This window comes from Phaethon aethereus, assembly GCF_964289735.1.
Source record: "Phaethon aethereus genome assembly, chromosome: 15".
NCBI lineage: Eukaryota > Metazoa > Chordata > Aves > Phaethontiformes > Phaethontidae > Phaethon > Phaethon aethereus.
Window position 1 is genome coordinate 10,510,203 of NC_138591.1, and position 13,388 is coordinate 10,523,590.

The window sequence follows — 13,388 nt, forward strand, 5'->3', positions numbered from 1 at the left end:
CACTGTTTATTGAGCTCTTAGATATAAAAAATTCAATAATGGTCTGGTGGGTGTTCAGTAATTTATGATCATATACCATTGGTCTTAAAGTAATCATGATCTTAGGCTGTGAAGGTAACAAATAAGACGTCAGACAGCATCATGTTGCTAAGTTCAAATATTCCCAGAAAGATGGTGGGAGAGGAGGGGGGAGAAAAGGAAAAAGCGATATTTAAAGCAGAGTAAATAATGCAATCATGTTGATTCCAGTAGTAGCAAACAGTTAAAAGTGATGATGGAAGTTACTGGAGTAAAGCAACAACATATCTAATATAGACAGAAAGCAATTACAAAAGGTATAATAGAAAATTGAAAGGACAAGCTAGCTGATGTAAAAAGCTCACAAAAGCTCTGTAAAACATTCAAGGGGAAAAAGTTGCACTTGCTAATAATAATCCATGAAGGCTCAGGGAATGCTAATTAGCGTAGAGCTGCTCTTCATTTGTACAAGGACGTATGGGCCTGTTCCAGGTTTAAATAAATGACTGAATGACAGAGACTAAACTCATTGGTGTTCTTTCAAAAGCAAAAAAAAATACAGGATTCTGGCATCGGTCGGTAACACACCAGAAATAGATTTACTGGATTTTCAGAGACTTTCAGAGATTTTCTAAAGCCACCAATCTATTTGCAAGGAAAACATGATTTACCACACAAAACGTGAACCTACCACCAATGCTGTTGTGCTCAGCTCAGGAAATTTGCTACCTTCCAGGCCTTTTCTACACCACTCATTTTATTGCATCTACCTTTGCAAGAAGCCCAATTTAAATTACTTCCAGACTGGAAAAAGTGGAAATACAGATACCCTACAAAGCAGAAAATACAGAATAGGAAGCAAATTAGACACCAGTCATCTCAGGGTTCAATTCCACATTCTGCCTTAGCTCTCCTGGAGAAGTCAGTTACTTAAATGTCTAGTAGGATTTTCAAAGCCATATTGCCTTCAAATGCTTCCTCAGCACAGGGATGAGAAGGGTACTCATTAAAATTGCTAATTCTACAGTTGCACTTTCAATATCTGAAAAACAAAATTCACACAAGGAAGAACAGCAGCAGGAATCAAGTTGCAGTCTCAGATGGGTGATGCTGAAGGCCCACAGCGTTGCCTTATTTTCATAGTACAGACAAATTTGCTGATAGAAAGCGAAATACCTAAGGATAACACCATAGTATTGAACGGCCATGTCAGAGAATGGCATGCTTGCTGTCAGCCTTGACTGAATTAATTTTATTTCCTTTCTTTCTTTGGTGAGTTCGAGCAAGGATCATAGCTAGTCTGCTGTGTAAAAAGTGACCTGGCAGGAGGTGGGGAGCCTTGGTCACTATATCAGCACATAAAGCAGTAACATTCATTTTAGAGGTTTCCTCCTGAAATCCCATCCCCTGTAGGCAGGGAAGCGCTGAGCTGGCCTGTTGGGCATTTCACCACCTGTTCAGCCCCAAAGACATCTACAGTCTCACACTACATTATCATTTTTCCCCTACATGTTCGTAAGAAAAACAAATGAACACTTAGCCCCAAGAATCTGATTCATACAACTATGCATCTTACATTAAATAGTGCAGCTCAGCAAATACTGAAATTTAGATTTTAAAAATAAACGCAACAAAGACTATCAACTATGAAGGAATCTGCACTTCTCCATCCTTGCTGAGAATGCTCATTTCTGTTTTAAGTATTTGTCTTCTTGCTTTTAAGCACATTTGTTTTTTAAATTGCTGTATCTTTATTTAACAACATTGCTGCTTATGCATCAAACACACTTGTTCTTGGGATGCGACAGCCATCTAATAAAGATGATGCTTTAGAAACTAAGTAAAATTCAATATTAATGATCCATTTCATTCTTAAACAACGGAATTCTGTGCATGACTGGTGAGCCAACCAAATATATGTAATGTTCATTGTTGCTTTTGATAGAAAAATCAAGTAATATGCAATGCTATCTTTATCTAGAGGGCCTTACTCTCAATTCCAACAGAATTCAGACACTTGCCCATATTTAGCTCCAAGCAAATGAATTAATCATTCTTTCACTATTGTGCCTGCAAAAAAGAATAGTAAACACTGAGTAAATCTTGAAAGTTTTCTAGTAAGAGTCAATGTCTAAATGTTAGTCCCATTCTGCATTTGTTCTCTGTATTAACACAAATTAAAGATGCAACAAGCAGCTTTAACTGACATTTTCAATAGGAAATACTAAAAAGGACAGTCCAATTAGTATGGAAGTCTTGGTTTTAAGAGCACAAAATCAATTGCAAACCTTATATATGCAGAGCAAATGATACCTAAATATTCAACTCGGAGGAGTACAGAAGATAATCCTAAACTGAATCCACCATTTCTGTACTGAAAAGCACCGTAACGCAGTCACGCTGTGTAGAGATCCCCTAGAGCAACATGCTCTGTTATACCAACAAGGCAGAGCCATCACCACCCAGGTCTGGGGGTGAAGGGCTGTCAAGACTGCAGAGGTTCTAGGTACCACCCCTGAACCTGGGCTGAGCAGCTGGAAGCAGGAGTTTGCCCACGCAGGCCACCGTGTTAATACAAATCTTCCCTCCCAGTGCCCCAGACTGTTCCTGGCTCACGTGCGCAGACACCAGTCTACCCTCTATGCATGTGGCGCTGGGGATTTCAGAGACCGCATTGCTGATTCTTCTGCTCAGGTCTGTGTATCTGATCATTGGTTTCTAACCATAATTGGAGATACTGATTTCTTGACGTTTAGTTCTGCTTTAGAAAATTATCTCATGCGTTAGTTTTCCCCATGCTCTCAAAAGAGCACCATGACTTCTCTGCCAAATGGGAAACTGCAAGCTATAGGAATAAACACTTCAAAAGCAGAATAAACATCAAAACACGGGGCTGGAAGCAAGTAGGCCACCAGTGTGCTGCAGAAGGCGAAGAACAGAAAATGTTGAGACGAAACATTGGGCAAATCTTAGGTTTAGAAGCAAGCATTAAATTAGCAAGCATTAACACTTTTTTTAATTTTTATTTTTATTAACAGCATTTCCAATGTTTAAGGTAATCATCAGCAAGTCCCACAGTTCAGAGGTCAGAATATCTGGTACTCTATTGAAGGCACATGGAGATGTGCATTTCTTCCCATACATTCCCCCAAAGTAGCAATACCTTTCTCAACATTCACCAGTTTAAAATAAAGATGTACTGAAAATGTACAATTTATTGTAAGTCTTACAACACTTTGTTTTTTCCCCATATATTTCATCACAGCAATATAGAATTCAAGGTCATTAAGTAGAAAGCATGACAGTTTATTAGAGCTTCATTTCAAATTCTATACATACATGCTTTTTCAACATTCTTCATTTTTATTATGATCTTGATAGAATTTCCCTCAGAGAGATTACAATGATCGCCGAACGAAGTTTTAATTATTTAGGTCCAAACTAATGCAAAATACCAACAAAACCAGCATAAAATTTAGCATCCAAATTTCTAAGAATGGTAGGGTTTGTAAGCTTAAATATTTAAATGTAAAGCAATTTTATTTCAAGTACTGTAAGAGAGAAACATTGCCACTTACTGGCAGTACCAATGTCTTTGCAATATTTGTAGGCATTTATGTGCATCTTTCAAAAGCTCTATTAACCTTTATACTATTTGTCAATAAAAAGCCCCATTAACATTTAAACCGTGGATGTCCAACTGTCTACTTCAAACAAGAATCAAAAGATAGCCTGTAAGAAACAGTTATTTACTACAGGCTACATTATTGGGATTGTACACGCTGGAGATTTTGAAAAGCTCACATTTCCTGAAGTAGAAGAAAAAAAAAGGTAAAAAAAAAAAAAATCATTCATCAATTGGCAAAAAGGCTGCATATGGCCTGAGCAGGAGATGTGGCAGCGACACAGGTGGACGGGCATCACCAACAACACAGTACAGCTTTGGAAGCAATAGTACAACCAGCAGGAGCCACTTCAGGAATACTGGAGGGCTAAAGAGATTGCACTACATACGACACGGAAATTCAAACACTGCTTTTGCAGTAGGATCATCAGAACTTACCTGACATTAACAATCTGTCTTCATTGGGCAAGAACTTGATTTTAATCAAAGATAACATAATCATTGGATAAGAACTGAAATCACAGCTGTGCAGATGACAGACTCTTCAATCAAGCTGCTGAACTGGAAGTGCCAAAGACATAATTCACCAGTTCATGTATGTCCCCCAAAACTTTGTTTCAAGCACCACTGATTTAGTAAAATCCTTATGTGCTGCTTCTGTAAAGTGGCTATTTAAAAAGGTAAGGAAAAATGATCACAAAATCTAGAGACTGAAGTCAAGCAGTCTATTACCACTGCTTTTACAAATCATTAATGAAGACAGCATGACCTGCTCCACTGAAGGGGTGGGGGGGGGGGGGCGGAAATCATTAATCATCTTCAAGTATAGGAGATGCACTCACAGTGACAACAGAGGCATTCATTTCATTACTTTACAACCAGGAAATCTATAGACTCCATAGAAAATTTACAACCAAAACGGAGCTAGTGTGACAAACGGCACTCATGTAGCAACAATGAAAATGTAAAGTCAGCAAATTCAACAAAAATGTATCTTAGTGGCTTTGCTTCCTCAGGCTCCAGTTTGATGGAGCGCCACTTCATGCAATCATTCCTTTCCTCTCACGTCCGTCTTGTCTTCTGTTTTTTCGTTTGCCTCTTTGCATCCTCTGAACCACCTGTGTCAGAACCTGTCTGTCCAAGAGCACGTACTCCTTGCAGTCGAGTTGTCAGCTGTAGCAACAAGGGAATGAGCTGGGGAGAAAAAAAAAAAAAAAGGGAAGCAGCTTGTGGTTACAGCAGTATGTAAGGTCTGAATGGCAACGTTCTTTAGACCCGTTCATCTCACAACAAACAGAATCTATTGCGTAAATGGCACATCTACAAAAATATCAGAAAATGGCAGCAAATCTTGGGAACGAATCAGGCCAAACTCCGGGGAATTTCTGATAATCAAAAACTAAAATGATTGTCAGTTAACTTTTTTCCCTGCAGTCATTTATCCAAGAACAGCAGTTTGAGTCTCAAGTCTAGAAAATGACCGCTATTATCAGTGGAGGCACTTTCAGTGACATTGTAGAAAATCCTGGAGAATCCCATGTTCAGTGCTGTCTTACCCATGTTTGAGAGGAAATCAACCTGCACAGACAAATTTATCTTCTCTTACCAGCAAAACAACAAATCCAGTCATATCAGAGAAGACTAGAAAAGCATGGCTTGTTAGGAAAGACAGAGGAAGTTGTACAGGTTTTTTTTCCCAGAGCCATCAAATGAGAAGACAAAATTCAGAAGCGGCACAGGAACTCACCTTCACCTCAAGTTTTTTAAAAGGAGGATAATAGTCAAAAAGCTTGGCTACATTGTGGCTTTTCTTAAAATGTGTCACATAAGGTGACTGCTGACTGCATCACTCTCTGGATAACCACCTCAACAAACCCTCACTCAGCACAGTACAAAGCATTCATCGAAAGGACAATAATATTTGGTTAAGACAAAAAAAACCCATGATCTACCTTATCGTGGTTGTAACCAGCCAACAACAGAAGCAGCGTCAGTGGTAACGCAATGTAAGATCCTTGGGCGATATCTTGTTCAGGCAGCTTTCTCTGAAAACAGTGGGGACCATGGATTTTTTTTAAACAGTCGTTTTGACTATGAAACCCCTCAGCTTTAAGCAATGTCAGCAAGAGAATCATGTGGTACATCCAGCCCTTCCCACGTAATTCCTTCTCAGTGCTCCTCAAAGATTTACTTTACCATCAACTTCAACGCAGTCCCCTTGATCAAATTCATTCACTTGTTACCTTCTTCCTGGGATTTGCTGTTTTTTAAAGTTAATTCACTAATGGTCAGTCTCCACTTTACAGTCAAACTGGTGTGCTTTAATTTACCTGTCACATGCTGCCCAAACCTCTATGATCCCAATGATGAAACTACAGCAACCATATTAGCACAAAATCTTTCAGGCACATCCTTCATTTATAACTGCCATTTCATGTTTCCCTCATGTTTCACTGGCATCTGAACATGCAGTGATGCAGAAAAGAAATAGATAATTAAAATATTACAGCACGAGCACTTCAATAAATTGACTGCACTGTTCAGAAGTGCAAAAAGACACTTCTCTCTCTCAAGGGAGTTTTCCCCTAATGTTAGTTTGACAACCCCTCTGCTTTAGCCTGTACCTCAGCTCCAGTAACTAAAGCTCTCTTTTTGGCCTAGTGATACTTATTTCATACACACAGAAATCTGTAAAGGAATTCTGACAACAATTCTATCTTTCTTCCTCAGCCCCATTACTGCAACCTTTCAGTTAGTGTCATGGCTACAACTTCATCCTGAACTCCTTACCTGCCTCCTGTAACACACCAGGTTATTACACCCCTGCTTGATGCCTTAAATGTGGCGAAATCCAAATTCATTGTCACTTTAATGCCTCTCAATAAACGTCTTTATATTTACTTAATAGAAACTTTGGCCAAGACCACAAAATACACGCAGGCTATACTACCAGACATTGCTCTCAAGGTGAGCACTTGAACATTTATGTATTTTGTACTTACAGTGGGACTGAAGATCAGCGTAATGTGTTTATGATATCCAATAGCAGTGAACGAAACTTGAGGCAGGGTGTAGTCATACTGTGATTTAGACAATGTAGAATCCAGAAGCACCACGTAATTCTGTGGGTGAAAAATACACTTAGCCTACAGCATCAGTAGCAGTCTGAGACAAAAATCAGATTTAAAGGCAAAAGTCAGTTTCACAAGCTTCCAATCTTCTGAGACACTGGTCGCTCCAGCATGAATACAGCACTGCAGGCACACCAGGAATAACACTTCAGTGTCCTTAGGGAAAAAAATTTAAGTGATCTAAGCTAATTATTCAGCAATATTCTTACCTCTCCATCTCGGAGCAACGGTGGGAAATGGAAAAATAGGGATAGGCCTAAGTTGACTGTATGAATTGGGTTGTCAAGATTTTCACTTTTGTAGAGCTTCACCTGTGAGGGCAAGAAGAAAGCACAAACCAGGTATTTCTGAGCCTTCACCACAACAAGTATTTCAGACATCCCACATCTTAAGGAATAAAAGCACTTCAAAATTCATCATGCGTTTTATAAACAGAAAGTTGTTAAGTAAAAACACCTGGAATTTTTCTAATCTGGGATGTGAAAAGTCACAGAAACAGTCTTTTTACAGAACTTGGAATAATTTAGGCACAACTGATATCTAACATTTTCACATATCTAGTGTATTAGAAGTAGTCTGTGCTATGCATCAACCAGAACTGAGTAAATCTTTTAAATAATCCCAGCAGTTTCACAGGAATTTGCAGCTGGGTGTTGTTTCTATTTCTCCAATAGGCTCATTTTGCTTGATTTCAATTTCTCTACACTTATTTAAGAAGCTAGACACCCTCAAGCTACAGAACAGGCCTGAAGTCCTCAGCAAATACAGTTTGCTCAGAAGCCAGCATAATTAAAAGAGGGTTGTATCATAATCAAATAAAGCTGGAAGGGGCAGCTGCACCTCCTTACATGCGGCTGCCTGTACACACAAACATTTATCAGCCACTGCACCTCCTCCAGAGGACACAGTAAGCAAACTGATGCTGTTTGTGGACCCCTCTGAAGCAGCCTCCTAGCATCGGTATCATTTTTTGTAAATCACTGGATCAGATATTTGCCAAGACTTGGCTCTCCTTGCAGACACTGCCCAACTAAATTCTCATTGATTCTGCCAAGTGCTACCATGGTTGCAGCTCCAACCACAGCTCACCAGAGCATTTCCGGTCGTTTCATCCAGCCCATGCAACCAGAAGCGACCAGACTGAGGTCACAAAACTGCTCGCTTGTGTCTGAAAGATGTGCTACGATTTGATACAAAGACAAAACTTTCTGCCTTGAAAGCAAGTGTGATGGATATGCACCCATCAACAGCACACGCACGTTACGTGCAATGCAAGACCCAACCTCATACGAAACAGGTACAGGCTTGGATAACTTCCATACAATTAGATTTTTACATCAATTCCTGTTTGCTTAGGCTGAACTGCAAGGGCTTAAATTTCTCCAGAAAGACAGGACGCTTGCTCAGCTGCTCTTCAGTAAGGTGATACATTTTCCCTTCCTGCTCTGAGTGTTGGATCCTTTGGATGTCTCCCAAAAAAACCCAACAACTTAGCAATGAGATCCTGGCAGGTGAGATGCATAACAGACTAGTCTGAAAGAAATCCAGGCACTGCATTTATATTTATAGGTAACGTTTCAAGAAGCTTTTAAACCTGAGAAAGGTACTGTAACTCCCACCACATTAACACCTCTCGCAGATACTTCCAGCATTTGCACCCTAAGCCAAAAGGATCACAGGTGTTTAGCAAGTTTTTTTCAAATCACAATGCAGTCTTTTGAATTTTGAAAATTTCAGCTTTGCTATTTGTCTTATACTCTCTCTTATAACTGTACTTTTAAATTCATGTGTCCTATGGTATCATTGCATTCACATGGTATCTTCTTGCTAGCAGACATGCATGTCAAAAATTCCAGGTATTAATGCAGTTCTCTGATACAGAGGACTCATTTCACCCCTAGTGCCATGCTCTCCCTATGGACAGGGCACCCCTAATCAGGGAAGCAGACCCAGAAATGTACAAGCCAACCTAAGAAAGCATTTCGTAAACATACTCCCATGAAAAAAGGAAACACTAAAGCAAAGCAGTGAGGAACACTGGAATCTTAATTCTATCTGGAATTCAAATTCACCTTCATTAAAGCATTAGTCATCATTTGAATTAAATGTGTACGCTGGCTACTGAACAATTTCCAGTGACCCTGCACAAAAAAAAAAAAAAGGGGAAAGCAATGGCAAATACACTTGACAAAGATGAAAGGCTTGAACTTACACATAATGTGGAGAGATATTCGGAAGATGTAATTACATTTCCACTTAAATCAAACTGATTAATTTGCCGGAATGCTATAATATTAACATCATCAATGTCACTGTTCCCAACCTGCAACATAAACAATGTCATGTTTTTACCAACAGAGGAACAGTTAACAGAGGACAGTTAGCACAACACAAATATTGATCATAATTTTAAACAAGTGAATTTTATTCTATACTAACCACATGGAAACTTGAAGGCTTTCCAATTGCAAGTACCTTTACTCCATAGACCACAGCTCACAATTACAGACTTGTGCACTATCAGCACAAGGCTGATGGCATTAAGTTAAACTACCAATGGAAGAAGTATCAAAAGCAGGCATTATTTTGGAAGAGGCTGAGTTATACACACAGGACTGCCTGATGTCTGAGCATTGATCTCAGTATTTTGCATCTGTGCTGAGCGATGCATACTGCTATGCTAGGATGATTATGCAGTTGGTTAATGAGGAATATGCTCATATCATAATATAATCTACTTAAAAAATATGTAACTTTATATTCTTTGAAATTGTTTGAAATACAGAACATTTGTGTTTCTAAATCTGAACTCCGACCAGAGTAAGGAAAGACATTTACTCAAATAATAACTACAGTAACAGACAGGTTCCAGTTAGGCCGGGTGCCCTATCAACAGTCTGGCACCACTGACGCTGTACAATTTTCCTGCAGGTGTCTTTCAAATGCTCTCTCCTGGAGAAAATGGCAGGCTAGCCAGGATGCTATTAGTACAAGCTACTGCATACAGCTACCACTTGCAGTACATAACCTTCATCTGATTTTCTGGAGTTTGGGTTGCACTCTCTTCCCCTTTCCAGCCAGCAAGCACTCTCAGCAAGAAGAGACTAAGGACTTGAAAGGTTTCTGCCCTTCTGTTCTGCTGCAAAGGAGGGCACCCTTGTCAGGCACGTGTCTCAGCTCAGATAATGACCAGTTCCCCACTGAAAAGTTCTGGACAACTAACGAAGGCTAATTAACCTTTGCTGGATGTCAAGAGATAAATGCGAAGCAACTAATCTGAATCTGTAAGGATGGAGGAATATTTAACAAGATTTCATCAGTGTTCAGTTCAAAGTTATTATTACATTTTATAAAGATTTGCTAGCCTGAATGACAATTTCATCTACACCAAGACTGCAGGATTTGGACCAAATAAAGCAAAACAAAATATACCTTATCTATCAATAACTAAATACGAAGATAGCATAATATGACAATTTATGACATCCTCAAGTCGCTATGCTTTGTTCCATCTCATAAAGAAATGCTGAAAGGTGTTCTATACATTTATTCTCTCATTTCTTGATGTACCTCTTCACTTGTTTACTGTTTGGACTTTATTTTATTTCAATTTTAAGCTATGGTGGTGACACACACATATGGGGCCTGTATTGAGGGAGCTAACTTGCTGAAAGCCACTTGTCTAAACAGAACATAAACAGAACGCATTCAACTACATTGCTGCTGACAGAACAGACATAATGCCTACACAGATGCATTTCATATTTAAGTGGTACTACAAAAAAAAGAAAAAATTACCTCAATTGCACGATGTTGTGGTAAAGCTCTTTCAATGTGATCATTGCCTTCAGCTTTGAGTTGGACATGATACACACAACCAGGCTAAAAGCAACATTCAGTGATAAATCCCAACACTGAATAATACATACTTCAATTTTAGAAGACAGTAAGAGATTCCATTTAAGATACACCACCCAAACAGATCTAACTCTATCCAGTTAAAGTCTTCCTTATCCCAAATAGCAAATTTAGTTCAGTAACACCATTAGGGGTGTTTACTGCCAGCAAATACAAAAGGCCTATCACAGAACTTTCACTAGTTTATTACGTTACAGTATTAAAAGAATTCATCTGCTGTGAAGGGTTTTAGCTAGAAAGAAAATACATTAAACAGGATTAAAACCTGATCAAATACTGCTTTCTACAGCATCATTGCTTACTCCATACACAGTGGTCCCAGAAATTCACCTTCCACGTTTCCTGCAGAACAACTTAACTCACATACGTGCTGTACAATCATCATCATACAAACACCCTATATCCTGCTAAAAATATGTTGTCACAGTATTTTCACAAGAGAAACTAAATGCTTCCTCAAATTCTTTTACCTAAGAACACCTGAACACCTGTTAGATACAGCCAGTACATCAACCAGGGGCTCACGACATGTCACAGGAGCTGTTCAGTGTTTGTGGCAGGCCATGACAGTATGCTGGCAGCAAGTTCCGCAGACTTATACTAAAAGTATTTTCTCCCTTCACTAGAATGAATGTTCACTACATGACAGTGTAACACTGAGACTCAAGGGAATCTGAGCTAGCAAATGTGATGGGAAAACAGAAGTCAGTAGCTAATTAATAAAACACATGTTATTCCATTATCATGCTAACGCAAAAGTAAATGACAGAGAATGTTCTAATCCTTACCAGGAGGCCACGTAGCCTGAATTTGCCCTCTTCATCAGTTATCGTGTCTTCTCCATAGATGCTACAATCCTTCTGCCCCACAGCTTCTACTGAGACTCCCTGCTCCGGCTCTCCATTTAAAGAAGAAACTGTGCCATAACAGCTAGAAGTATAAAGAGAACCAATTGCTACAGATGTGCAGATGCTGTTTTAATGCACATTTTAAAGACGTTTTATTGTTACAGCTGATGGAAAAAGTACTAAATATATTTAGCATAGCGTGGAGAAGAAAAGGGGAATATATAATGTGTACGTAAAGCTGTTTAAAGCATTAGAATTAGCTGCAGTTCAGTGCACAACTTTAGGAATCCAAATTCCCTGATGTCCATGAACAGCAGCACTTACCCCTGAGGGCAAGGAAAGGAAGGATCTTGAAGTCAGATACCTGAATTGGCCTACCATCCCCAGAACAGTCCTCTCCTGTGCCACTGGACATAGCACAAGCCACTTCCAGTGCCACTGACACAGTGCTTTCATAGCAACATTTCTCCTTACAGTCCTGCCATCTAGGTGTAGCTATATATGCACATGCATAAGAAAAGGCTAAAAAAAGTACTTATACACAGCATAACAGAGTTAAATCGTGCCTTCAAAAGTATCCTCCAAACCTTCAGAACACACATTTTGCATAATGTATCCTGATACAGTATGTAGCATTTTGCACAGCATTTCAGCTCTACTGACCTGTAAGCTGTCCTGTAACCAGTTATCCGAATTTTAAGATTCTGTCCTTCCTGCACTTCAATCATTTGTGATGATGGCTCAAAGCGAAACTCTTTCATCATGGGTTTAAAATAATACTGCCCTGGGCTCTGCAAAGAAGCATGAAACAAGCCGTTTACTGATAGTAACACAAAAATTCACCAACTCCCAACAATTATGTTTCTTCAAGAGCTCCCTAAAGAGCTAAAGTTCTCTGTCTCAACTGCAGGTTAAACTGGGCGCAAAATGTGAGCACTCAAAAACAGGGAGCAATATTGGACAATAAACCAGTGGAACTCCACCAGGTGATAAAGCCTGAAGAGGGAAAGGAAACTATGTCCCTAAAACCTTACCGCAAGACCTCAAGGACAGCAAAGTGACCAGGAGAGAGAGATGTCTGCAAGGAAGCTATTCAGGCATGTCTACACACATGTACAGATCAGTAATCTCATTAGATTTCTTTTCTCTAAAGACTCTCAAATGTTCATCAAAAAATTGGCTTGTTTCATGTTTACAGACTGCAAACTAGTAACTGAGATCAATCAACATCACCTACTACCTGTTGGGGAGAAATCTCTTGCTAGGTTAGATTTCACATCTTTCATGTGCTAAGATTGTAAGTGCTCTCCACTCTGAGGGACCTACATTTCTCATTGTTATGATTTCAAAGGAGACCATACATCCCCCTGCCACTGAAGGGAGCCAACATCATCCCTATTTTGGAGGGCAATGTAACAGCATCACACATGCAGACACATTCAGAAGAATCAATTTCAACTTACCAGATTGGAAAAAGTCAGCATGCCGTTATCCTGTGTAAGGAGGTTGGATCGAAACACCCCTCCACTGAGAGACAAGAGAACTCCGGCAAGAGCCTGGTCATCCTCTGATTTGATCTATTTTTGAAAAAGCAATAGTTTTAAGTGTAAGCTAGGGTTGCTTTCCGAAAAAGAGTTCAATTCAGAAGCCCCTTACAGAGTGCAGAGATGCGCTGGCTGTGAGCACTCACCTGTAAGCAGAAGAAAACTAGCAACATCTGCAGTGTATGCCCTCCTGTGAGACTGCAGGGCTACAGAAGCTTGTGCTCTCAACATCTGGGCAGTCACAGCTGCACATAGCACGTGCCACCAGAACAGTCATTCTCTATCACTTGCTAGGACATGCTGG

The 13,388-nt window shown here is 39.6% G+C and overlaps 1 protein-coding gene across 1 annotated transcript in view; it reads right to left on the reverse strand.

Moving 5' to 3' along the window:
- Positions 1-4,573: 4,573 nt before the first annotated feature.
- LOC309410526 (BOS complex subunit NOMO1) overlaps positions 4,574-13,388 on the reverse strand; it is a gene marked incomplete at its 5' end in the record, with an annotated part of 28,180 nt that continues 19,365 nt past the window's right edge. The window contains 9 exons of the mRNA XM_082006939.1: positions 4,574-4,837; positions 5,596-5,688; positions 6,646-6,765; positions 6,984-7,085; positions 8,987-9,097; positions 10,573-10,656; positions 11,481-11,622; positions 12,204-12,331; positions 13,004-13,117. Coding sequence (XP_081863065.1) covers positions 4,706-4,837; positions 5,596-5,688; positions 6,646-6,765; positions 6,984-7,085; positions 8,987-9,097; positions 10,573-10,656; positions 11,481-11,622; positions 12,204-12,331; positions 13,004-13,117 — 1,026 coding nt within the window. The 3' untranslated portion in view covers positions 4,574-4,705. The remainder of the gene's footprint in view (positions 4,838-5,595; positions 5,689-6,645; positions 6,766-6,983; positions 7,086-8,986; positions 9,098-10,572; positions 10,657-11,480; positions 11,623-12,203; positions 12,332-13,003; positions 13,118-13,388) is intronic.